The sequence below is a fragment of the Phyllobates terribilis genome, unplaced genomic scaffold (assembly GCF_046119375.1).
Source record: "Phyllobates terribilis strain yellow unplaced genomic scaffold, ASM4611937v1 Scaffold_5__5_contigs__length_657084704, whole genome shotgun sequence".
Classification (NCBI taxonomy): Eukaryota; Metazoa; Chordata; class Amphibia; order Anura; family Dendrobatidae; genus Phyllobates; species Phyllobates terribilis.
In genome coordinates this window covers 150891461-150919275 of record NW_027362765.1, presented here as the reverse complement: position 1 = coordinate 150919275, position 27815 = coordinate 150891461, and the positions used below count along the sequence as shown (strand labels likewise).

The following is a 27815-nucleotide window of genomic DNA, read 5'->3' as shown; positions in this document are numbered from 1 at the left end:
CTATACCTCTTTTGCTAAATATGGAGCACTATTGAGGTGTAAACAATGCCTGTAAGGTCATAAAAAAAATAAAAGAGCAATAATGTATTATGAACCACTAGTGCACTATGTACATTGACACATGTCTGAGGTCCACAGCTTAGCAATTGCGTTTTGTACAGTCTTATGTATGACTAATGATTGCCTTTAAGATCTAGTACATGTACTAGTAGCTCATGAGTTATTTTTCTTTTGATTAATTTAAAACTAGGCAGTCTAAAATTGTGCCAAATGTTATCAAAACGGCTCATGGTTTGTAAGTTTGGTGCATCTTTAGACCGTTTAGTCTATGCTGCCTGGAAATAAGGCAGTATTTGCAAATCTGCCCATTGTAGCAGAAGCCCAGAGTGCATTATGCTGGCATAACTGAGCATGGGTTGCAGAGTTTTATAGCCACATTAGAAATTAATGTATGGTTCCCGTCCTTGGAATGGTTGGGGCCAAGATTTGTTTACATCCCAAAAGACCCACACCATCATTCATTGGTTTAAATACAAAACTTTATTCCAGTGTTTTGATTGTTTGATTGGGTGTGTTTAGTGCAATGATACACAGACTTAAAAGAATTAACCCATCAAGTTTCTCACAGCCGAGACTTCTGCTCTTTCCATACCAGATCCCAACGCAGACCTTCACTACGACTACACTGTGCTCCATAGTTTAGACACACATGGCCATAAGGACAGCAGTGCACTCTATCAGGACAGCACACACCCTGCAAAAAAAATAAAAAAAAAATGCCATCATGAGTAACTGCTAGTATGATTGTCTTCAACATTGCTGCAATCTTGCCAAAGTACTCACACTAATGTAGGGGCAGCATGCCCAATCTCCATAAAGTCCTCTGCAGCAAGTCTGCCCATCAGAGCAATAATGACCTGCGTCACACCACACATAGTCCAATGGTTGGATTGGAGTAGCCTTTTTGAGGGAGTCCGATGGTTTATTGCAGCTTGCTGTTGCAACATCACATGTGTAGCCAGAAGGACAGCAGTGGAGGTGGTCTGAACAGCACACAGCCTTACAAGGGTGAGAAGAGTCATAAGGTCAATTGTTGCAGTGCAAGTTGTCAGAAAATGTACATGTGGTAAGTGCTGATAGATGGGTTTTTAATTTCTCATTATTCCATAAAAAGGTAGGCGAGAAGCCTGTTTGTAAAAGCAAACAGACAAGACCATCAGACTAAAAACAGGAGATTACAGATCCTGCCCCCGCAGGTTGGTAGTGTCAGCAGTTTACAGGTGAAAAGTGGAAGATTCCATTATGGAGCCAGTCATAGAAGATTAAGGATAGAAAGTGCAAGATCAGGATACATGTGTATAACAGCTGAACACCCAATCACAGGTCCTCACCTGCATAGCGGTCAGTTTAAACACTCAATAACTCAAGAGGCGCTAGGTACGATGCAGGCATAGGAAGGTTGTGAGATGTTATTACCCAAGGTCAATGAAAACTCTTCTGGTCACTTAGAAATATTTAGCAATGTGCTTCAAAAGTGTGTTAGCTGGAACTGTAGCTCACCTCCTCCAGGGGGCAGCATGCCCAGCCTCCACCCTCTGTATGGCAGCATGTGGTCCCCTGGGCACAGCTGTGAGACTTATCACACTTTACCTCAGGGGCATGTGCATTGATCTTGCCAGGCCATGGGGATGAGACCTGACCTAACACACAGGTAGCCTGTTCATGACATGTCAACCCACTGGGGCAACAGGTAGCCTATTTAAGGTGAAAGACACGTGAACTATAGAAATGCAGAAAAGAGACAGAAGCAGAGACGGTTAGTCAGTGTCGGGGGCAGGTTATTATACAACATGTGACATGATACCTGCTCATAGGGGCAGCAACCCCATTCCCCAGACTCAAGTCGGCAACAAGTTGTTTCATCAGGACAAGCGGTTTCATCATCACATTTGACGTCAGTACCTACAAGGGTAGAAGCTTGCTAGTGACTAGTGCACATAACCATCAGTAAGCCCTGCAAGGTCATAACCTGCACGGTGCTACAGGTGATCTGTGCATACATCTGTCACCCATCCATTAGGCCTTTTAACCATAGAAAATAAAAATTGAGCCACAAGCTGGCAGACTCCTCTAGAAGTGCTTCTTGACAGACAAGGTTCAGCTTAGTTAATTAGTATTTAAACTTACTTTTCCCTTTCATTGCTGGAATCTTATCAGACCAAGGGATGGACAGTGCCTCCTGCTGACATTGCCCCTGGACACAGGTGAACCCATTGGGACAGCAGTGTTCATGATCATCACAGCACACAGCCTGGGGGTGAGGAACAGAAAAAATAAAAAATTCATAACCGTTCCTTTACCATCTCAAGTCTGCAAAGGTACTGGTACCAACAACATGTTCACGTGTTACCTTCTCATAAGGACAACAACCCCATTCTCCAGAGGCCAAGCGGCAGCAGGTGGCAGTGCCAGGGCAGGAGGATGTATCATCACATTTAACAGTGGCTGTCGAAGAGAGGGGAGAAGGAAAATTCAGAAAAAAAAAAAAAACACATCAACTAACTATAATTTTTCCCCTTTAGGAATCTCCAGTCTGATCCCAGCTATTGGTCCATATGAGGAACTAAAAATTACCGTTAATGGGATGTGTTTTAACTGTAAAAAAAATGTAGGGGGGAGTCTATGGTCTTGAAATGTATAAAAAGGTGACTGGTCAGAGGGTCTATGGTATTAATATCATTGGAAACCAGACTTGCCTTCCTCCTTAATTGCTGGCATCTTCTCAGACCAAGTGATTGACAGCATCCCTAGCTGACATTGCCCCTGGACACAGGTGAACCCATTGGGACAGCAGTGCTGATGATCATCACAGCACACAGCCTAGAAAGAAAATCAAATGCTCCATAGAGATTCCTAAAATTTCCTACCTCTCCTCCAAAAGCTACTGCTACATACCTTCTCATAAGGACAACAACCCCATTCTCCAGATGCCAAGCGGCAGCAGGTGGCAGTGCCAGGGCAGGAGGATGTATCATCACATTTAACAGTGGCTGCAGAGGTAGACAATATCAAAAGATGTCCATTAGCAAACTTGCCATTAGGCATCTCTAGCCTGATCCCTGCTATTGGGAGTAGGACATGTGTCAGTGTAATTACCTAAAACAGTAATTTTAAGGCAATTTCACCAACATCTGAGGTTGGATGGGGAGTGGGTCTGTCCTGTGACTACACAGAATTTGAGAACAAAGGCTCTACCCCATACATGTCAAACTCGGGCCCATGAGCCAAATCTTGCCAGCAGGGTGATTATATTTGGCCCACGACACCAGAACCAACACCCCTATGTGGAGCCATTATACTGTATGGAGGACTGTCTGTGGCCCATTATTTTAAGAGGAGGACTGTATGGGGCCCATTATACTGTATACTGGTTGGCCCATGACTTTGTCCAAGTTTATCATTTGGCCCTCCAAGTTTGACATCCCTGCTCTACCCCAATGTAGAATTTGGAAACCAGACTTGCCTGTCTCCTTAATTGCTGAAATCTTCTTAGACCAAGGGATGGACTGTGCCTGTTGCTGACATTGCCCCTGGATGCAGGTGAACCCATTGGGACAGCAGTGTTCATGATCACCACAGCACACAGCCTAGAAAGAGGATATCAAATATTCCAGAGCGATTCCTCAAAACATCTCCCCAAAAGCAACTGGTACAAACCTTCTCATAAGGACAACAACCCCATTCTCCAGAGGCCAAGCGGCAGCAGGTGGCAGTGCCAGGGCAGGAGGATGTATCATCACATTTAACAGTGGCTGCAAAGATCAGAAAATCAAGAGTCATTTTGAATGGTAAACTCACCACACTTCGTCAATCCGGCATCTGCAGCCAAGGCGTGCTAATTAGGATGGGACATTAGACTAATGAACCCAAAACCAGGCTCATCTTAATATATTTAGACCAGGCATTGAGATCTCACTTGTAGAAATTGCTTTGACTACACAGTTCTAGAAAAGAGTGGTCCCAGAGCTAAAAGTCAGCTGCAGTAAATGAAGATTTCCAATAAAATCTGACTAAAATATTTTCAGAAATGCTTTGTGTCTGTACCCCACTTTGTAATGCGATTTATTAAACTAATGCCTTGCTATTCTATTCAGCAGGTGATAATGAAACTACAGATGTTGGGAGTTGTAGTAAGGTGACATGTTGCATTTGGAGCACTAATGTCATTAATACACACCACCACTGATCCAGTACAACACTCAGTGTGAGCAGTCAGGAGAGGTTGTTACCTTCCTCACGTAAAGCCGGGATCTTGCTGTACATTGGAATCTCAAAGATTGCATTCACACACTTCTTACGAGGAAGATCACAGGTGGTCCCAGAAGGACAGCAGTGGACAAAGTCACTACAGCACACAGCCTGCAGAAGTTATTAACACAGGGCTCAGCAAAATGAGAACTTCCCATTATAGAGATCTTGGTAGTTACCACAATTCTACTTACAGACAGGAAGGGGCAGCAGCCATAACGCTTATCCTCAGTTTGGCAGCAGGTTGTTCCATCGGGACAAGAAGATCCATCAAGACAATTTACTTCCTGAACAATTTCTGTGAAGTCAATGAAGTTTTAATCAGATTGTATAACATGTAGTTTAGTCAAAGGCGTAGCAAAAAGTTTAGCCTAGTCTTGTGTTTCTTCCAAAAAAAGATTGGCATAACAATAAAACAGAAAAGCTGTCTCGTCCATACTGAAGTGGAAACGCTAAAAAAAGAAGAATTGGGGAGGAAACTATCTTGAGATGGGAATACCTTAAAGTGATGACCTATTACTGCTAGGAGATTATATCCACTATGAACTGTGGGGGTTTGACATCTTGGACCACTAGGACATAAAGAAAAGGCACCAGAAAGTCCAGTGCCAGGCCTTCAGTCTAGCACGACATTGCGGTGCCTAACCACCCACTCTGCAGGAGAACTGAAGCACAATTCCATTTAAGTTATAGGGCCAACTGTAGAGCCAGGTGGCCGGCACTCTATAGGGAAACTAAGCTGGCCATTTCCATGATCTGTATAGGTTCCAGAAGGTCAGACCCACACTAATTAAGGAGTTTTAATTTTTTTTTAAAAATATCTATATAGTTTGTACACCCAAAATAAGAAACTTAGTAATCCATCTTAAAGAAATCAGCTTCCTTCTCCTCCAGCAAGGATTAGAGAATTTTGAAAATTATTCATGGGTAAAAATCTGTATTCAGTGCAGAAAAGTTTTATGTACATGGGAGGATGGCAGAGTTAGAGCTCCTCCATCTATATAGGATTCAGAAGCAACTGTCATTTCCTCTCAGCAATGTGAAAGTCAGTTCACCAAGTACACAGTGAAGTCAGGAAAGTCAGACACTCTGCTGAAAGTTCTCCTAACAGTTCTCCATAGAATTTTATAAGCACCAACTGCCTTCTTTTAACTCAGTAATTGGAAAATCTGTCACCACTGAATACAGATGCCATCGATGAACTGACAATTTTCAGGATAAATGCTCAACTCTGGAGAAGGTAGTCCATTTCTCTGAAGCTTTGTAATAAGAGGTTATTTTCACATGTATTGATGAATAATTAAAGCAGAGATTATTCTTTAATTTCAGATCCTAGCGATGTGCCACCTATAAGATGGGAATATCACGTTTTGCTGCAGTAGAAGGTGCCAAATTTATTAAGAGTTGAATGCCTCTTAATGAATTCAGCAGCTTTTGAGGGTTGTATGTCTTCATGCACGGCACCAGAAATATTACTCCAGTCAGGGACTGGTGTGGCACTTCTGACATACAAAGTGTTGACATTTTATGGGCAGGCATGACCATGCCCCCATTGCACCCCAGCTTAACCCATTTTGGCAGAGCAGATTTAAACGGATGTGAAAATGCCAAAGATTGAATACGTTTTGAGCATTCCATTGCACAAAAATTTTGCGGCTTTTCAAAGTTTTTACGTCACTTTCACTTTAAAAAAAAACCTTTGATGAGTTTTCCCATCCGACTCAAGCTGCTGCCACCATTAAGTCTGGACAACAAATGCATGCTTAATATGCTAGTAATAGAAAATAAAACCAAAAGTCAGACTGATTAACACTAACCGGCACGGATCAGCTTTACCCTGGCTGGAACCTTCTTCAGCAGAGGAACATCTCCATTTTCAGATACACATCTGCCATGTGCCAAGTCACATACAGAAGTGTGTGGACAGCAGTGCAGGTGATCATTACAGCATGTTGCCTACAAATTAAGGTTAAAGGCAAGGGTCCTTGTCAGAAGCAGGAAGGGTAAAGGAATTGTGTAGTGGGGTCTGTTTTATATACTGGACTTGTTCACAGGTTGTTTCTGCTACTGCCAAGCCCCAGTTACATCAATGAAGCCAACATGCAGTACTAAACCACAAGGCATGGATAGGACACTGGCAAAACTTTTTAATCCTTTACAACCCTTTAAATGATATTTCATCTACTGTAATTATGCACCATTCAAGGCACCATTAGTATAAAAGTTAAGGAATAGTCATTATGGAGAATATGGCCTTCACATTCTGCAAGTTGAAGCCTCAAAAGTCACCCATCTCCTCACCTGTGGCATAGGGCAACACCCCCAGGTTCGGTCAGAAATTTGACAGCAGGTTGCATCACTTGGACACTCTGATTTTCCATCAGGACAGATTATGGCTGATAGGTTTGAAGCTGAAAGAAGCAGCAAGTAATGAGCCAGAGAAAAGAGGAGCCATGCTGAAATAAGTCATTGAGAGACTTCTCACCTGGGACACAATGATGACCATCTTCAGAGCAATGGCTGCCTGAAGGACAGCAGTGATGTCCATCCTGGCAAGATGTTCCCTGGTTATGAAGAGAAATTCATTTAGTATTGTGGTATGGTGGTTGACTAAAGTCAGCAGGAATAAGTACATTGACAGAAGATTCAGTGGTAACATTTGTGTATTTGCAGTGGAATCTGCTGATCATCCTATGCCAATGCTCTGATTTCTGCAGTTTATACTGCCATGAGTCTGCACATGGATTTGCCACACAATGAGGCCAAGTCATGAGCCACTTCCCCCTATTCCCAATTTAATAAGTGACATGTCACTTAAAGTTTTCACATCCATTGTTTGGATGGCAATGTGGATTTCCCACTTAAAACAATTGAGAGGTTGTTTGTACATGAATCACAGAGGCTCTTATCCAAGTAACCTGCCTCACACTGAAGATCTCAAGTGATGTCAACCCCTTGGGCAGCACATGCACAGATCAATCATCTGGGTCTAGCAAAGCCCATCAAGACTTTACTGTGCATACACCACACCAGAGTATGACACCAGTGCGAGATCTCTGAAGGTAAGCCGGCCAGACGAGTGACGGGAGGCAGAAAAAGGCACAACAAGAGACCGGTAATTGCATGGCCAAATCCACTGCACTTACAGATAGATAAAACTTGGAAAAGCAATTCATGAATGAAATTAAGAATTGAGAAGACAAAGGTTTGGATTTATTCTGCTTTTTGTCAACTTAACATTAGATCAGTTGGAACCTGCTGACCAGTTCCCTTTAAAGCATCGTACATCATTGTCCAATACGTCACATGTCTATAGTAGCCACATCTGAACATTGGTGGCTTGTTTATCGCTACTTGTGTTAATACAAGGATATAGCTGCAGAGCATTACCACTGCCTCCTCCATACAGAAAATTTGCAAGATTTCTTACCTGAGTAAAAGGACAGCAGGCAGATTCTCCCTGCGGAGTGCCAACACATGAATATTCGTCAGGACAACCCTTGTCATTGGAGCAGGAAACCCCAGATGTGATCATTGGGAGGGAACGAGACACGACCTGGAAACAATGAGAACCTTTCTGGATTATTACAAAGAACACCAAATGCTAGTCACTTACTCATAACACGACTAATTCCGTCATGTGGACTGTCCAGCCATACTAGGGATCCCATTTCCAAATGTTGGGGATACTGAAAGTGATCTCGGTTGCTTGCATGTTTCTCCACCAAGTCCAACATCCATTAAAAGGGTTCTCCAGGCTAGAAAGTCTATAGTTGCTTGATTATGACATCTGCGGTGATCAGTCATGATTCCCTTGCATTTGCAGTGCAAGGGGGGGTCATGTGCCCATATCTATGAGACTTGCATACTTGTAGCCACATGCAGACTAGACTCCTGTCCTTTTCAATAGAACATTGAGAAAAGCAGATGAGAATTCAATCCGCACATGCCTCAAGTATGGAAATCTCAGACGTGGTCATTTGACTCCACTCACACTGTGAATACAGGGGATTGTGACAGTGCGAGCATTGCACACAATCATGATGCCACATAGTAGTCCTGCAGGCTTCAGTTCAAAAAACCTCTTTAAAGATTAAATCTGATCAAAAACTGGATTGGATTTCAATACAGTGCAGCCCATGTTTATTCTATGCATGAAATTGGTGACAGATCATATGGCAGAAATCACAGACTCCATGACCATTTTCAGGGTTTTTGACTGACAATTACTGTATAACCAAGTCAACCCTGTTTTACCCCAACAAAGGCCAGTTTATCGCTATGGTAAGGTTACGGGGAAAGCAAGGCTTCCTCCTGCAGTCTAATCTGGTGACTGCCGAACCATCTTACCTCATTCTCTGGACAGCACCCATAGCCCTTCCCACCAGGCAGCTCACAGCACAGAGTTTCTTCACCACAGGTTGTCCCATCAGGACATTGTAATGCCACAGCGGAGGCGGCCAACAACACGAGAGACCAAGGAGGAACCATTCTGCAATAGAATAAAAAGATATATGCATAAATAAGGACCTTTGCCAGAAAGGTGTCATATGGGGATATCTTGCATTATTTCACCAAGTGCTGACAGCATATAAGTCTGCATTGGACCATTAGGGCTGCTCTAGTGCCAGAGGGAGCAGGACTACCTGCTCCAGTACAAGGTTTGCACTATTTATTTATTTTACTCACTTCTATAGCGACATTAATTCCACAGCACTGCACAGACATTATCACTGTCCCCATTGGGGCTCAATCTACATTCCCTATCAGTATATCTTTGGAGTGTGAGGAAACCAGAGAACCCGGAGGAAACCCACACAAACACAGGGAGAACATACAAACTCCTTGTAGATGTCCTCAGTGTGATTTGAACCCAGGACCCAGTGCTGTAAAGCTGCAGTGCTAACCACATCTAACACTTTACCCGATGCAAAATATTTAAAGTCTTCCAGGGATCTTCTGCACCTGGTAAAGCAGATTAAGAAGAAAAAACCCATGTTGTAATGATGGCAGAAGACATCTGATCACCATCTATAGCTGCACTCAGCCCTTCACATGGCGCCTGCTTTATCTACTTCCTCTTAATTTCACTTTCACTGCTGAGACTTGTCACTTCCCATCCTGGTGATAAACCGCTGTCACCGCTATCAGCAGATTTCTTCCTCTATTACTTCACTATCACCTAGCCTGCCATGCTGTGGTTTTTAGATTAGTTCTCGCACACAATCACAGCCGCAACAGATGCAATAGTGCCGATGCCAATACTGTACCTGCCGCCAGATACTCCACTGTATTTACTAGGGGGTTTTTTTGGTAGGAGAAGGTGAGGACTTAAATTTCAGCCTTTAGGTGATCCGCGTTTGGAAACATTGACGACCACCATGTTTGTTCTTAATATTCAGATAGGGAAACTGGACCATAACTAAACAGACCCGCATTGCAGAATCTGGATATGATAGCCCTTATTGGGCGTTGTAAGAATCCATAATGGTCAACCAGTTCTACCCAAAACCATTATAGCAGTACGCAGCCACACATCCCCCACTCCTTGTAGATCATGGGGCAGTTAAGGTAAAGAGTTTTGTAGACTTGCCAAATATTGTACCAAGTTCTATAGTAAGTCCACTCTTTATAAATCAGCTTGACTGGTAGTTTCTTATTTTAGTGGCCATGCAGAAAATCTCACATGACAATTTCTTGAGCAATAGGCCTGGATTAATTTCAGTTTCCTTGTAACTCCTGCATTGCACAAACCCAATCACTACTCTCCTTTCCCCGCACCATCCGCACTGCAGAATCCAATTCCCCAAATATTCAGACAAGCACTAACACCCCCCTAAATTTGCTTCCTTATTTTAAAAAGTTTCTCAGGATAACTAATGGTTCCCATCTAATGCAGGCTCTGTAATGTGGTTCCCCATGAAAATGATTGATTCATGCCCCTGCCCCCCCAATTGACATGCATGGAGTATGGATTCACATGCCGGCCTTCCCACCACTGTAGACTGTATGTAGAATACAGGTAAATGGAGAAGTTTAACATTCATGAAAAAGAAAAGCTTAACCATTGACCACAGCAATCAAGTTTCAGCTCCAATTTTTCACAGGCCTGCTGGTTAATGAAAGTAGTAACCTGATTGGATAAAATAGGAGGAGATCTCCCAATGAAAATGAATTTTCCCACATTACTTGGAAATTCTCAAAATAAGGGCGATTATAGGAGTGGTAACTGCTGCACCGATGATTAGATATGTAGCTCAGCACTGCATGTTACCAGTATGCAACTATAATGTGCAGCCCCGATCCTGCTGCCCTCTGTACACCAGCAGTTTCCCATAGAAGTGACTGCAAGTGTTTCTGAATTATGTAAATGACAGATTCCACTCAGAAGAATGGTGCAGCAACACAGGAGTGCCAAGCACAGACCAGACCTATGTAGGGCCCCCACAACTACAGACTCTGGTTGAGTGCACACTCTACATGCAGTCTCCATACAGCACAATCTTTAAAGCACCACTAGTGGTTTTTTTTTTGGTTTTTTTTTTATTGCCGATCTGGATGGTGCTACTAATCAAGTTCATCACCCCTAGTCTTAGACTTAGAACCCACCATCTTGATCTTTTATCAGTACTACTCCGGTCATCTTCTGCAGGTTGTGACCTGCAGAAATACTCCAGTGTTTGCTGGGCAATGCAAAAGTCACAACTCTATGCAAGTCTACGAGAGCCAGAATGAGGTTCTCGGACTTACATTGGGAGCTTGTGTCAGATACCTCTAACTTCTGGTCAGTCAGAAGTTGCAATCACAGGATATCAGCTCAGGACTGGAATGGCACTGGGAAGAGCAGAAGATGGCAGGTGGCAAGTATAATATTAGGGTCAGGGACCTTCCATTAGTGGCACCACTCGCTGTAAAGATGCCCGTGTGTAAATAATGCCGTTACACATCTGGTGCCCCTTCTATTCCCACCTCTGGTTTCTAGTAATGGTTGTCACATGCTTAGTAGCCTGGTCACATACAGTGATTCCTGCCACTGTACAGGCCAGACAGTGATGCGTTTGTTAATTCAGCGAGATTCTCCCAAAATGCAAAAACATTAGCGCATCATTGATTCTACAAAGCAGCCCCTTACTCCATGAGCAGACTACACTACCAAATTATGGCAGACTGTAGTAAAGCATATAAGGCAGCCTGTATCCTGCAGATTTTAAAAAAAAAAACAAGTGAGGGATCTTGAAATGTCCTATTGGCTTTCCATACCAAGAAATGTTATTATAACCAGTGCCTGTCCCCCTGTCATATAGTGAGAGGAGCCCGCTTTACTCTTCTCCAAATTTAGTTAGCCCTTTCATTATTTGAGCACCATTGATTCCATGGTGCTGTACATGAGGAGAAATTACATACAAAATACAGATATATATTCCAGTGAACAAACTGTCAGTGACTGACTGGTACAGAGGGGAGAAGACCCTGCTCTTGGAGTTAGGAACAGACATTGAATAAGTGACCTATTGTATCAGTTACACAAGTGGATGCAGATGTCCCACCCATCCCATTACACTATTTGGGGGGGGTCAAAAAAAAACAGCACCTATTTTGCCATTTACTTCTTTTCAAGTCCTATTTAGATTATGACTTCACCCACCCCTCAACTATAACTCATTTATGGATTTATGACCCGTGACTGGCACAGGAGTGGCACAGTACTAACTCCAGCAGGCACAATCTGACCACATTCTGCGAGCTATGCCCATGGTGCTAAGCGACAAAGGAGTTTAACATGGAAGTAAAAGAAAACTTGGAACCAAGTCACGCTGTCCTCTCCAGCAGGAAATCCCCCACCCACAGCCTGCTCTGTTTTCATAAAGCAATTCATTAAAACTACAGTACAGACATGAATATAACAGTCTATTTTGAGGAACTACAACTTCCAGAATTTCCAAACTGGCAGCAGAGGGGGGGGGGGGGGGGGTTGTAACCCATCTTTCCCAGACTGGGAAATCAGAGGCAAGAGATTATGGAGAATTCCCTACATTTATATAAGCCATCAAGAACGGTCCAGCTGCTTGAAACTGGGCTAATCAGAAACTACTAGAAGCAAATCTACCCAAACACCCCCTGTGGCAAATACTAACCTCAAGGAAGAGAGCACACACCCAAGTCCTGCAACTAATCCCCGCACTATTTCAGGCCAAATTTACACTTCCACATTCAGTTTTGAGGAACAGAAACTGACTGCATGTGCAAGATGGATCATTTGAATAAATGATACAAAGGCAGAGGGGCCATTTCATTATGGGGTCTATCTGGGTTCTCATGAGTTGGTTTGTTTTTTTCAAGAAAAGAACATTCTACAATACCAAAAGCTGACAAGATGAACTCAGACCCCATAATGATCTGTCAGACCCCCGCATCAGTTATGCAACAGATCCTGTTGCACATGAATTCTGTTTGTTCTTCTAAAACAGACATAGGACCCCCAGCAATTAAGAAAATGGGGGCTCCAAAGAACATTATATAAATGACATTAGTGCACATGCTCCAATCACATCTATGGGACACAGGGATCTGGGATCACAGAGTGCTTAACACATGTCCGTCTAGGACAGCCGATAACAGAACAGGTTCTCAGGACTCTTTTGTAAAGATTTGTAAGATAAGTAGCATGGATGGCTTCCCTCCCAGCAGGTCCCAATCCAGCCCCAAGCTCCCAAAACTCCCTCGCTCAGCACCAACATGTAATGAAGCAGCTACACAGAAGCAAAAGGCATTTGGCAGCGCCTACATGTAGCAGAGCTGAGGTCATTTACAGGTGAACACAAGCTATCCCCTATACACAATATGGGGGATAACATGCTGATTCCTGGGTGTCCAGCCTTTTGAATAGGAGTATCCCCTTTAAGACTACACAGGTCATGCAATCACAACACCATGGTCTCCATACACCCAGCCCCGCACCCCCGACTGCAGGTCACCATGCAGGACACAATAGTTACTGGGGAACAGTCAGAGCAGAGGTGCAGACTTTTTTTTTTTTGCGGGGGGGGGGGGGGGGGGTCACATGATTAAAGTCACCCCCCCCTAGAGCAATAGTGCACAGTACCCCAATGTCTGCCATATAGGGCCTGACACATTGTCATAGAAGAGACAGCTCAGCTCAGTAAATGGCGGAGGTGAGAAGCACCTGCACCGAGAGGAGCCAAGTGACAAACTCCGCTCTGCTACACCTGTGACGAGGAAAGCAAATATGGAAGCTACTATCCTGTGACGGCAACACTACACACTACACACTACACACTACACACTACACACTACACACTACACACTACACACTACACACTACACACTACACACTACACACTACACACTACACACTACACACTACACACTACACACTACACAACTCCTCACCTGTCCGCAGCGTCAGAGTCGCAGCCTAACCCGTCTCCAGCGTACGACCTCTTATAAACCAAGCCCCGCCCACTCTCCACACTCATTGGCTGATTTTCTTAAGGGCGTATCAGTCACAAGCTTCAGGCGTCACATGATCAAGCGGTCACATGACTGCTGGGAATCCAGCTGAGGACTGGGGCGTGGTCTGTGGTCGGTTCTTTTCTGTGACTCGCAGGGGATGATGGGAAACGCGATGTCATGGCAGGTTGGAAGCCGCAGACTGTGAACCTCAAATATAGAGTTGTGGTAATTTGTACTGTTTATTGCATCTGCTGTGTAATAAAGTATATTCATAGGGGGAGATTGATGAAAGCAGGATGAAATAAAAGCTTTTGTAGTCTATAGCAACCAATCACAATGCTTGGTTACTATAGACTCCAAAGAGTTTTACTTTAAAGGGTTACTCCTAACTTCATAGGTGCACGTTGTCAGATGATTTCTTCTGTCATTTACTATTACAATTGGCAGCCGTTCTTGAGAAATTAATACTTTTCTATACAGCTTATTGCCTAGGAGACCGACCACCACTGCAGTTTAACAGCGGTGGCTGAATATGCGCAGTTCATGAGCTATTAACACTTTTTCTTTCTATAGAGCTCATTGCCTAGGAGACCAACCACCGCTGCTGTTATCCGAACATGCACAGTGCTTACAAGCTCTTTTCCATTGATCCTTTAAGCTCTTCTTTGGAGCTGGCCAGGATCGCTGGAGCGCTCTGTTACCTCCTAATCCCGGCCAGCTTCACTGCGGTGCTTACAAGCAAGACAGCAGCAGTGGTCGGTCGCCTAGGCAACAACATGTAAACAAAAGGAAAAAGAAAAGTTAAATGGGTTGTCCACTTCCAGGAATCTGTGTAAAATGTATAATAAAACTCAGCAGGTACTCCCCCTCCCTGGGCCAAGCTCTGACTCCCTGAAGCTGCTCCAGCCTCAGTGTTTGTCTACAGCGGTCACATCAACAGCACACGTCGCTGCTCTAGACAGCATGCAGCACTGAGCCCTGTGATTGGCTAGAGCGGTGAGGTGTGCTGCTGACATGATGTCTCCGCTGCTGTCAAAACACCGTGACCGGAGCAGCGGCCAGAGCTGTCACTGGACCCTGGGAGGGTGAGTACCTTCGGAGTTTGCTTTTTTATGTATTTTACACAGCTTAGGCCCCATTTTTCTGAAAGTGGTCAACCCCTTTAACATTACTTCTTTCTTTTGTTTACAGTTCCTTGACTAGGAGACCGACCACCACTGCTCTAGCTTGTAAGCACTGCACTGAAGCTGGACAGAATTTGGATGTAACAATAGGGCTCCTGCGATTCTGGCCAGCTTCAAAACAGTGCTTACAAGCTCACTCAAAACAAGCTTGTAAGCACTGTACATGTTCAGGCAACCACTGCAAGACAGTAGCGGTGCTCGGTCTCCTAGGTAAAAAGCTCCATAGAAAAGAAAGTGTTAATATCTCAAGAGCGACTAAAAATGGGACTAACTCTTTAACCCCTTCCCACCTATTCCAGTTTTCCTTATTACCCTTTTATTTTTTCTTCCTTGTCTTCCAAAAGCCATAACTTTTTTATATTACCTTCAATGTAGCTGTACGGGGACTTATTTTGTGGAACAAGTTGTAGTTGTGAATGACACCATAACATGTATTGGAAAGTTGAGAGAAAAATTCCAACTACGTTGAAATGGTGAAAAGATACTTGAAATTCTGGTATTTTTTGTTTTGTTTGTCATGGCTTCATTTTGTGGTAAACATGACCTGGCAACATGATTCTTCCAAGTCAGTAAAATTACTTCAATAGAAAACATAGTTTTTTTTTATTCTTATTATTTTAGTGGTTATAAAATTAAGAACTTCATAAAAAAATGGTTTCTTTTCTGAGACTTGATTTAAACTTTTCTGTTTTTTTTTCGTCATTATTTTTAAAACATTTTTTATTTATTCATTTTTACTTTTAGTTTTTAGTCTCCCAAGAGGACTTGAATTGATGTTCTCCTGTGAAGCCAAGCAACGGGGCTGGGCTTCATAGGAGGACCAAGGTTGCAGTTACGGGAGCCTTCAGTAGGCTTCTGGCTGCCATGGCAACCGGTTAGTTCTCCAACTGCTACTCCAGACTGTCTAGACATGCTAGGACTTGTAGTTTCTCAACAGCCTTTTATTGCAGCGAATAACAGATACTATGATAGAAAACCTTTCCTGGTGGTGACATACTGTCAATGTATTTACCTGGAAAAACTCAAAAACCCATAAGTTGTAAATAATAAAGCCACAGAACTGTATATATTATAAATGATAATATACATCATTACTCCATTATTAAAAAAAGCCCTTCCTTGACCCTACCTGCACAAACAACTACAGACCAGTCTCCAATCTTCCCTTCATCTCTAAACTCTTGGAGTTGGTCTACTCCCGCCTTACCAGTTACCTCTCCACTCACTCTCTTCCAGACTCATCACAGTCCGGCTTCCGCCCCCTACATTCTACAGAAACTGCGCTCATCAAAGTAACCAATGACCTTCTGACAGCAAAACGCAATGGTGACTACTCTCTACTCATTCTTCTTGACCTCTCTGCAGCTTTCGACACTGTTGACCACCACCTCCTACTCTCTACGCTCCACTCAATCGGCATAAAGGACAATGCTCTCTCCTGGTTCTCTTCCTACCTATCTGACCGCTCTTTCAGTGTATTGTTCGCTGGCTCCACTTCTTCCCCCTTCCTCTCTCTATTGGGGTTCCTCAGGGTTCAGTCCTTGGCCCTCTTCTCTTCTCTCTCTACACAGCCCCAATTGGACAGACCATCAGCAAATTTGGCTTTCAGTACCATCTTAATGCTGATGACACATAACTATGCACCTCATCCCCTGACCTCACCACCGCTGTACTACAGAACACCAGTCACTGGCCGCAGTTTCCAACATCATGTCCGCTCTCTATCTGAAACTCAACCTTTCCAAAACTGAACTTCTTCTGCTCCTGCCATCTACTCACCTCCCTAAATCTGACATCTCTCTCTCCATGTGTGGCACCACATTAACACAGCAGGCGCACTGTCTGGGTGTTGTGTTTGACACCAATCTTTTCTTCACCTCCCATATACAATTTCTTACCCGCTCTTGTCGCTTGCGCCTGAAGAACATCTCTAGAATCCGCCCCTTTCTCACCTTGGAAGCAACTAAAACCCTCACTGTTGCCCTAATCCACTCCCGCCTTGACTACTGTAACTCTCTATTAATTGGCCTCCCCCTCACTCGACTTTCCCCTCTCTAGTCCATCCTTAATGCTGCAGCCAGGGTCATCCATCTGGCTAATCGTTACTCAGATGCTTCCGCTCTGTGCCGGTCATTGCACTGGCTGCCCATACATTATAGGATCAAATTTAAATTGCTTGTTTTCACCCACAAAGCTCTCCACAGTGCGGCACCACCCCTGCATCACTTCCCTTATTTCTGTTTATCGGCCTACTCGTTCTCTACGCTCCGCAAGCGACTTTCGACTAACATCCGCACTAATCCGTACCTCCCACTCTCGGCTCCAAGACTTCTCCCGAGCTGCACCTATTCTTTGGAATGCTCTACCCCAAGAAATTAGGATGCATCACAACTTACACAGTTTTAGCCGCTCCCTAAAAACACACCTGTTTAGGGCGGCCTATCATGTTCCCTAATCAAAGTCCTTTTATATTCTTATAGCCCATTCATTATTTCTCCAAACATAAGTCTCCACCGAACCCAAAAGCACTACAAATACTGGCTGGTGATAACCTCATGCAGCCTTTATCTATCCCTCATCCCCTCAAGATGGCTGTACCATCATTGTAAATAAGCTCCTGTACTTTGTGTCACCCCCACCTCATTGTAGATTGTAAGCTCTTACGAGCAGGGTTGTCATTATTTTTGCTTTAATAATTGTATTATCTTTAGCTATGTTACTTATGACTGTTGAATATAAACCTCTGAATTGTAAAGTGCTGCGGAATATGTTGGCGCTATATAAATAAAGATTATTATTATTATTATTATTAAATGATAAGAAAAATAACTAGATTCTATCTAAAATATCTAAAAGGATGAGACGGCGGCAACACTCTCAATTTAATCACCATGCAACATTTCGGCTAACAAGCCCTTTTCAAGCATAACTAAGGCTTCATTCACATGTCCGTGGAACATCTGTTTTTTTCACAGATACAACAGGTACACATTATAATCTTTGGTGTTATTCACATGTCTGTGTTTTTTCATGGTGAGACATGTCCATTTTTTTCCGGTATCACAAATGAAAAGTGCCAATACAAGTCTATGGACTTTTGAAAAACACATACAGCACACGGATGGCATCAGTGTATAGTCTGTGCTGTCTGTATTCAACATTGCAAAGGTTAAAGGAAGCTTTATAATTTATTTAGCCATCCGTAAAAAATACTGATGACACTGATGGTAAAAACAGACACACAGACCGTACACTGATGGCACACTCATCTAAAACACTGATGATACCGGTACCATTTTTTCACGTACGTGTTTAACCGGTTCCCGACCGCCCACTGTAGATAAACGTCGGCGCTTGCCGGGCTCTGTGCAGCGCCGACGTTTAAAAACGGTGGGTGGTCTCGCAGTGCTCAGGACCCCCAGGGTCCTGCAAGCACTGCGATTCCGGTGCAGAGCGTTAGCTCTGACAGGGTACATCATCGGGACCTGATTAGATCAGGTCCCAGTGATGTTAACCCTTTGCTGTCTGCTATATGCTGTGATCTATAGTGATCACGGCATATAGGAGACAGCAGGAAGAGAGGGGGTCGTCTTACTTACCTCCGAAGACCTCCGTTTCGTTTGAGGACCTGGGGTTGCTATGGCAGCTGGAGGTCACATGACCGCCTCCAGCTCTGCCATATATGGTGTCCTTCCTGTCTGACTTCAGCCTGTATGTAGCTGAAGTCAGACAGGAGACTCTGACTGAAACAGTCAGTGAAGATCTCATATAATGTAATATATGTGTATTACATTACATGAGATCAGTGATCAGAAAAATAAAAATACAGGGACTAAGTAAAAATGTAAAAAAAAGTAAAAAAAAAGTTTTTAAACTATTAAAAAAAAAAATCACAAAATAAATAAAAATAAATAAATAAAATATTAAACCAATAAATCCGTAAATTATTACAAAACCAAAAAAAGTACACATATTTGGTATCGCCGCGTCCGAAACAACCCGAGCTATAAAACTGTCACACTAATTAACTCCTTCTGTGCACACCGTAATAAAAATAAATAAAAAACAGAGCAAAAAAATATGCTTTTTCATCATATCGCCAAACAAAAAGTGGAAAAAAATGCGATCAAAAAGCAGAATAGAAATAAAAATGGTACCACTGAAAACATCATGTTGTTCCGCAAAAAAAAGCCGCCATACAGCTCCATCAGCCAAAAAATAAAAAAGTTATAGCGCTCAGAATAAAGCAATGCAAAAAAAATATTTTTTTTTCTATAAAATTGTTTTATTGTGTAAAAGCGCCAAAACATAAAAAAAATACAGTAAGTGTAGTATCACTGTAAACGTACTGACCCGAAGAATAACGCTGCCTGATCACTTTTACCACACGCAGAACGGCATAAAAAAAACCTCAAAAAACAATTCCTGAAGTGTTTGTTTTTGTTAACTTTACCTCCCAAAAAACGGAATAGAAAGCGATCAAAAAATGTCACGTGCCCAAAAATGGTTCCAATAAAAATTTCAACTCGTCCCGCAAAAAACAAGCCGTTACATGACTCTATCGGCCGAAATATGGAAAAATTATAGCTCTCAAAATATGGTGATGCAAAAACTAGATTTTGCAAAAAAAAGCGTATTTTAGTGTGTGACAGCTGTCAGTCATAAAAACCCGATATAAATCTGGTATCTCTGTAATCGCACCGACCCGAAGAATAAAGTAATCTAATCAGTTATATCACACTAGGAACGGCATAAAAAATAAATAAAACAAATATTATTCACCTGCTACTGATTTGTTTATTATGTCTCCCAAAGATCCCACTAAGGCTCTGCTCACATTTATCCTGTGCTCTGCGCTGAGCACTTACACCAGAGTTTCCGTGTAAATCTCTGAAATACGTGATTCAGCCAGAACCCATGATGGAAGATTCCCTGTAATGAGGCAGATATAGGCCACTGTGGATGCCGTCTAGCCTGGGATCCCACGGTGTCATTTGTTTTAGGCGTGCATAAAAGTGCGGTTGGCCACAGTTTTGTGCACTTCTGAAAAAAAGGACACCACTAAACAGAGGCCAGACGGAGTCCAGAGTAACTCTGCTGCCTCATTACAGTGAATGGATCCTGCAGGGGTTTCATCTGAATTACATCACTTGGAAAATTAGATGGAAACCCCGATGTAAGTGCTCAGCCTAGAGCGCCGGATAAATGTTACGTAAAATGTTCCCAATAAAAGCTTCAACTCAGTCCTCAAAAAAAGCTAGTCCCCACTCAGGTCCATCATCTGTTAAAAATATAAGGGACTTCCAAGTTACTGGTAGCAGAAAGGCTCTGGAAAAGCAAAATGGTCCTTGCCTCCCAAAAGAAATTCAGAAAATTTTGTGCTCCCAAATCCAAATGCCTATTCTACAATAATTTGTTCTCCAATTGTCAAATAGCGCTCCTTCCCCCTCAAATCTCACCGTATGGCTAAGTGGTACGATACAGCCACATATGGGGTATTGACACTTTTAGAAGAAATTGTGTGACACATTTCGGCACCATTTTTACCCATTGCCCTGTGTGAAAATGTAAAATCTGAGGGTAAAACATTTTTTTGTGGTAAAAATATAATTATGCTTTTTTCACTGCCCAATGGTATAAATTTAAAAATTAAAAAATGCTCACTACTTCCCTAGATGAATTCCTTGAGAGGTGTAGTTTACAAAATGGGGTCACTTGTGGGGGTTTCTGCTGTTTTGGCATGTCAGCGACTCTTCAAATGTGACATGGTGTCTGCTGCCTATCCCAGCCAACATAGCGCTTCTTTCTCTTCCGAACCCTGCCGTACACCAAAGCAGTGGTTTTCCCCCACATATGGGGTATCGGCCTACTCAGGAGAAATTGTACAACAAATTTCATGGTGCAATTTATCCTGTTACCCTTATGATAATGCAAAATTAGGGAATGAAAAACATTTTTTATGGGAAAAATGTGAAAATTTTATTTTTACGGCTCAATATTATAAACTTCTGTGAAGCAGCTGGGGGTGCAAGGTGCTCACCACACATCTAGATAAGTTCCCTAAGGGGTCTAGTTTCCAAAATGGTGTCACTTGTGGGGGGTTTCCACTGTTTAGGCACATCAGGAGCTCTCCAAACGCAACATGGCGTCCGCTAATTATTCAAACAAATTTTACATTCAAAAAATCAAATGGCGCTCCTTCCCTTTCAAACCCTGCCATGTGCCCAAACAGTAATTTGCCTCCACATATGGGGTATCGGCGTGTTCAGGAGAAATTGCACAACAAATTTCATGGTGCAATTTATCCTGTTACCCTTATGATAATACAAAATTAGGGAATGAAAAACATTTTTTGAGGGAAAAATGTGAAAATTTTATTTTTACGGCTCAATATTATAAACTTCTGTGAAGCAGCTGGGGGTGCAAGGTGCTCACCACACATCTAGATAAGTTCCCTAAGGGGTCTAGTTTCCAAAATGGTGGCACTTGTGGGGGGTTTCCACTGTTTAGGCACATTAGGGGCTCCCCAAATGTGACATGGCGTCCGCTAATTATTCAAACAAATTTTACATTCAAAAAGTCAAATGGCGCTCCTTCCCTTTCAAACCCTGCCATGTGCCCAAACAGTGGTTTTCCTCCACATATGGGGTATCAGCGTGTTCAGGAGAAATTGCATAACAAATTTCATGGTGCAATTTATCCTATTACCCTTATGATAATGCAAAATTAAGGGATGAAAAACGGTTTTGTGGGAAAAATGTGAAAATTTTATTTTTTACAGCTCAATATTATAAACTTCTGTGAAGCACCTTGGGGTTCAAGGTGCTCACCACACATCTAGATAAGTTCCCTAAGGGGTCTAGTTTCCAAAATGGTGTCACTTGTGGGGGGTTTCCACTGCTTAGGCACATCAGGAGCTCTCCAAACGCAACATGGCGTCCGCTAATTATTCAGACAAATTTTACATTCAAAAAGTCTAATGGCGCTCCTTCCCTTCCGAACCCTGCCGTGCGCCCAAACAGTGGTTTTCCCTCACATATGGGGTATCAGCACGCTCAAGAGAAATTGCACAAAAAAATTTGGGGTCCATTTTTTCATGTTACCCCTGTGAAAATAAAAAAATTGGGTCTAAAGTAACATTTTTGTGAAAAAAGTTAAATGTTAATTTTTTTCTTCCACATTCCAAAAATTCCTGTGAAGCACCTGAAGGGTTAATAAAGTTCTTGAATGTGGTTTTGAGCACCTTGAGGGGTGCAGTTTTTAGAATGGTGTCACTTTTGGGTATTTTCTGTCATAAAGACCCCTCAAAGTGACTTCAAATATGATGTGGTCCCTAAAAAAATGTTTTTGTAAATTTTGTTGGAAAAATGAGAAATCGCTGGTCAACTTTTAACCCTTATAGCTCCCTAACAAAAAAAAATTTGGGTTCCAAAATTGTGCTGATGTAAAGTAGACATGTGGGAAATGTTATTTATTAACTATTTTGTGTGACATATCTCTCTGATTTAAGGGCATGAAAATTCAAAGTTTGAAAATTGCAAAATTTTCAAAATTTTCGCCAAATTTCCGATTTTTTCACAAATAAACGCAAGTGATATCGAAGAAATTTTACCACTATCATGAAGTACAATATGTCACGAAAAAACAATCTCAGAATCAGGGGAATACGTTGAAGCGTTCCAGGGTAATTACTTCATAAACTGGCAGTGGTCAGAATTGAAAAAATTGGCCTGGTCACGAAGGCAAAAACAGGCTCTGGCGCGAAGTGGTTAAACAGGGATGTGTGAATGACGGCTAATAGTGTATAAGGTGACCTATTTATACTCACACTTGTGCACCATCCATAATTAGTGAATAATTGAACAGACTTTTCCAAAAATATATAGGATCAAGTGTAATACAGTATATATTACTATATAAAACTACAAATTCGCACAGTAATACCGTGTGATGAGTGAATTATGTAATATAGACTCTTAAACAATAAATGTGTTCATAAACATCCTGTGTCAAAATCGTTATGCAATCAATACCCAGGCGCTTCAACATTTTTTTTTTAATTGCATCTTGCTCAAAAACCCCCGCTAACTTCGCAGCGTCTGTCCCAGCATAGTGCATGTCACGCGCATCCTCTTGCGTCCACACTCTCCTCTATCAACTGTTTGTGCGTGCATAACTTGCACTTGCGATAAGAGGCGGTAAATCACAGCCATCCATGAAGAGAGAAACAAAAAATCCACTGACAGCTCAAGCGAATTCATCAAATGCAAGCATGGTGGCACCAAATGTATCAGAGGTGCCATGATGAAGCAGAGTATCATGCCACCTCCTTGCTGCCTTCCTTACTATGGTGATATCATTTTTATGCTTGTGTCCATTGTTACTGATCACTGGCCGTTTTTAAAGTGGTTTTCCCGTTTTGGAAAACCCCTCTTCCCTGGCTGCAATTAGCTTTTTTAAAAACAAACAAACTGACTTTACTCACCATCCCCAGGTCCAGTTCTGAGCCTCCACTGCGGCTCCTGGTGTCTACAATTGTCTGCAGCACTGACATCAACAGCACTGCAGCCAATCACTGAGTTCATCTGCTCTAAATGCCTCGTGCCATCAACTCAGGCAGAGCTGCTGCGCTTAGTTATTGGCAGCAGTGCTGTGGTGTTAGCGCTGCAGACAATAACAGACACTAAGAGCAGTGATGGAGACTCAGTGTTTGCCCCTGGATGGTGAGTAATGCACAGTTTAAGTTTTTAAACAAATTGCAGCCAGGGTTTAAAGGAGTTTTCCTAAACTGGAAAACACCTTTAAACACAGCCAGCAATTAAACACAATGTACACAAACCTAAAATTGGCAGCACCAGGCCTAAAGACAGAAGAATACAATAAGTAAAAGGATATGTTTGTCAAAAAAGGCAAAAAAAGAAACAAAATTTCTAGATCTCCACTCCTCTTCAGGTGGACACCCTCCCTATCTCTAGGAGTATGCATGTGAGTACTAAGAAAGGGATTTGATTATTGCTAAAAAACAACAACTTTAAATGGTATGTGTTTTGGAATTAACCCCTCTTAAGACATATTAAAGGTATGACTATGACTAATCATCTTATGTACAATCCCTTCACCAGTCACCTGAGCCATTAACCCATCGTAATCCATTCCCCCTATTTTAACATATACAAAATATAAAAACATTACAAAAAAATACAACACCTCCAATATAGATAATTTATCTAAAAGAATCTTTCTTTTTTGGGTATTCTACCAATCCATTTGCTATATGCATAATAAAAGCATAAAATACATTCATTTAAAAGGAATCTGTCACCCCTTTGAGGATTTGGAGTTAATAATATGGGCATACAGGTTGTATTCAGGTGACATTAGCCATACCTGTATGCCTCCTGGATGTGGCCTTGTTCAGTAAAAATCATCTTTTATAGCTTTGATCTACCTGGCTTGCCGGAAGATAAGACTACCTGGTCTCTCATTATACAAGATTTTTCCTCCCCTCCTCTTCAGTGACCCTTTAACGTCATGTGCGCGGCCAGAAATCCCGCGCCTGAGCATTTTGCCTGCCGTTTCTCTTCTGCACTGCTCTGCTCTTCTGTCTTCAATTTTGATGTACGCAGGCGCCAGAGAGTCACTGTAACTTCTGGTCCCAGTGATCTCTGGTGCTGTCACGGGATTACCACGACAGTTTGGAGCCAGAACACCTCAGCATCGGATGGCTCCTACTCCAGCTCCGAGAAGAAGCACTTCTCCGTCATTTTAAATGTGTGTTTATTTCTTCTGGCAGAACAAGGGTTAAGCAGCCATGTTGGAATTCCCTGTGCTCACAGCTGAGCTTGGTTGGCCACTCCTTTTCCCTTTATAATCTGGGCTCTAATACAAATCCTTGTCATAACTAGCTTTTGCTGCATGGATAACGGAGGGAGAGGAGTTGTTATGAGAAGGAGAGTTGAAGGAATTATTTGTGACTGTAGTCTGGTTTGTACACCTGGTAATTCCTTATCCTTCTCCATTTTTGGTTTATTCCCCTACCTTCACACCCGGTGCTTTCCTCTGTTATATGTGAGTGAATATTTAGTGTGCCTGGAGTTTTCTGTTTACCCCTGTCTGTGTAACCCTGTTTGTCGGGTTGGTGTACTACGGTGCACAGTAGTGCCCCCTTCTCTGGGTGGGGGGAGTGAACAGATGGAGGACTTATTCAGGAGTTAGGGCGAGGGTGGAGGGCCCGGCATTCTCAACTTTAGAGGTATCCCGGGGAATAGGGCAAGCTAGGGCGCACCCTAGTGTTAGGGACAGTGTAGGAGCCCCTGGTCACCCAACAGCTGTGTCGTGACAGGTGCACAGTGAAGATGAATTCCCCACAGTGCACAGGCATGATTTTTATGGTGTTGAAATCACCATTATGCACCGTAGATTAATGATGGAATACGCTATGATTTTTTATATTATGTTGATGTTATTTTGTTATTTCTATGCTTGTTAATCATTTCCCTCGGTGTCATGGTTGTTCTGTCCACATATTGCAAGCCACATGGACATTCCAACGTATAAATGACCGATTCACTCCCACAATTTAAAACCTGTTTAATATGAATTGCTAATCCTGAAATACACCACCAAAGACACATCACTGTCACAGTCAATTCAGTATTTGGCTGTGTGCCCACGTAGCATTTTTCAAGCGTATATGCTGCGGAATTTCCGCAGCGTAAACGCTTGAAAAACGCATGTATGTCCGCACCCCATGTTCCCCAATGGGATTCCGCAAGTTCTATGCACATGCTGCGGATTTTTCCGCAGCGTTTATGCCGCGTTCAAAAATCCGCAGCATGTCATTTAATTTTGCGTTTCCGCAAGCGGAATTGCCTTTGTCCAATGCATAAAAAACGCAAGGCAATTCCGCATGTGGAAAACGCGTGATAAACGCGCGAAAAATGCGCGATAAACGCGTGCGGAATTCCGCATGCGTTTTTCCGGGAGAGGACTTGCATTTATGCAGCAGAAATTTTCTGCTTCATAAATGCAACGTGGGCACATAGCCTTTAAAACCAATGTAAAAAAAGGAACATAATTGTAACAACTACATTATATAACCCATATGATGATCACCATGAAAAAAAAGAACAAAAAACAATGGCAGAATTGCTAGAACCATTAAAACAAAATTATATGTTCCCCAAAGTTCACTGTTAAATTGCCTCTAGATGCCATGACGAAGGTCAGATGGTCCCTGACAGTCTTTGTTTGCTTTGAAGTATAACGAAGGGTACATCCTCAAGAACACTGCAGCCCATTGCCAAGACTGACAGAGTCTTTCGGAGCAGCCGGGGTTTAACATTTTTATGGCAATTTTTTTTAATGTAAATATATTTATACATTTATTTATACAATATATACAGCACCGTGGCCTTGCAGAGCTGGGGTCTGGGGATTCAATCTCACCAGGGACAGCATATGCAAGAAGTTTGTATGTTCTCCTTGTGTGCGTGGGTTTCCTCCAGGTTCTCCGGTTTCCTCCCACACTCCAAAGACATACTGATAGGGAATATAGATTGTGAGCCAAAATGGGGACAGCGATGATGTAAAATAGGCATGTTTTTGATGCGTCTTTTACATACGTTTTAGTGCAGGTTTTTCCCCACTCATTAGTGTGAGTGAAATCTGCAGCAAAAACACTGAAAGAATTGACATCCTGCAGATTTAAATCTGCACCAAACCTGCAAGTCAAAAATAGGCAACGTGTGCATGAGACTTCAGGATTCTCATTCACTTTGTTGCCATCAAGAAATCCTTCAGGTTTTTTGATAAATCTGAGCAGAAAAAAAGCAACAAATCAACAACGTGTGCACAGGCCCTAAGAGAAATCTCCACACTTACGTGCCTTGGCTGCAACCAACAAGGTTATTAATGCTTGTCTGAGGAACGTTCTGCCACACTGAATGCACTTGGGCATCCACTGCTGGCAGCTGACGTTTGAATTGCCGACCAATGACGGCTCAGGGGCTGTGTGGTCTGCCACCATGGATGGTACGCCCGAGATATATATATATATGCACACACAAACATATTACATACTGTTACGCACCTCTCCTGCGTATCCCTGGCGTCGCCTCCTACCCCTGGCGCCGCTGCCCTCTGTTGTGCTCCGACCTGGGTTTTGGAAGTTGCTTGGCATGGCTCTATGACATCATCTCTCTAGGCCTCTTAAGGCCCACTAAGACATACACCTGTGTCTTTAACTCCTAGTCCTGTGTTTGGTATGCTCTCATCCTTGAAGACCTCTGAGTTGTTGTCCACCTTTGGCCTTGCCAGTTACCTGTCAAGTGCGATCTTTTGGATTATCCTCCAGCCGCATTAGCTCTCAGTCTATATTGGACAATCTCTGAGTGGTGTTTCGGACTGGCTGTATTCTCTCTACATTTGTCCTCCTGTAGTCTCCAGTGTGCCAGTCCTCACACCCCACGAACCTTCCTGTCTTCTGCAGCAAAGCCCGGGGTCTGTGTACCTACCCTGACCTAAGGCTTCATGGATCCACCTCACCAGGTGAGCCTAACACATACTATATAAAACATACACTCAAATACACTGCTCAAAAAAATAAAGGGAACACTTAAACAACAGAATATAACTCCAAGTACATCAAACTTCTGTGAAATCAAACTGTCCACTTAGGAAGCAACACTGATTGACAATCAATTTCACATGCTGCTGTGCAAATGGAATAGACAATAGATGGAAATTATTGGCAATTATCAAGACACCCTCAATAAAGGAATGGTTCTGCAGGTGGGGACCACAGACCACATCTCAGTACCAATGCTTTCTGGCTGATGTTTTGGTCAC

At 42.7% G+C, this 27815-nt stretch overlaps 1 protein-coding gene across 5 annotated transcripts; it reads right to left on the bottom strand.

Moving 5' to 3' along the window:
* Positions 1-521: 521 nt before the first annotated feature.
* GRN (granulin precursor) lies at positions 522-13849 on the bottom strand. 5 transcript variants are annotated; one of them, XM_073683186.1, is made up of 18 exons: positions 13720-13849; positions 8659-8800; positions 7739-7864; positions 6794-6872; positions 6610-6719; positions 6126-6264; positions 4503-4606; positions 4290-4419; positions 3718-3812; positions 3524-3647; positions 2956-3050; positions 2757-2880; positions 2411-2505; positions 2188-2311; positions 1865-1962; positions 1561-1755; positions 844-1059; positions 522-754 (listed from the first exon to the last, which is right to left on the bottom strand). In XM_073683186.1, exons 1-18 carry the CDS (start codon positions 13803-13805, stop codon positions 623-625), a joined length of 2214 nt encoding a protein of 737 aa, XP_073539287.1. In that variant the 5' UTR covers positions 13806-13849; the 3' UTR covers positions 522-622. The 5 variants fall into 5 exon arrangements, with proteins under 5 accessions (XP_073539287.1, XP_073539288.1, XP_073539290.1 ...); XM_073683187.1 differs by lacking the exon at positions 1561-1755; XM_073683189.1 differs by lacking the exons at positions 2757-2880; positions 2956-3050.
* Between the last annotated feature and the right edge of the window lie 13966 nt (positions 13850-27815).

Bases quoted from the DNA above. Each gene is read 5' to 3' on its own strand.
- GRN (XM_073683186.1), bottom strand. From the start codon at position 13,805: ATGAGTGTGGAGAGTGGGCGGGGCTTGGTTTATAAGAGGTCGTACGCT. The intron at 8,801-13,719 runs GTGAGGAGTTGT...ATTCTATTGCAG, and splicing joins GACTCTGACGCTGCGGACAG to AATGGTTCCTCCTTGGTCTC. The intron at 3,051-3,523 runs GCAAGTCTGGTT...CTACCTCTGCAG, and splicing joins TTCAGCAATTAAGGAGACAG to CCACTGTTAAATGTGATGAT.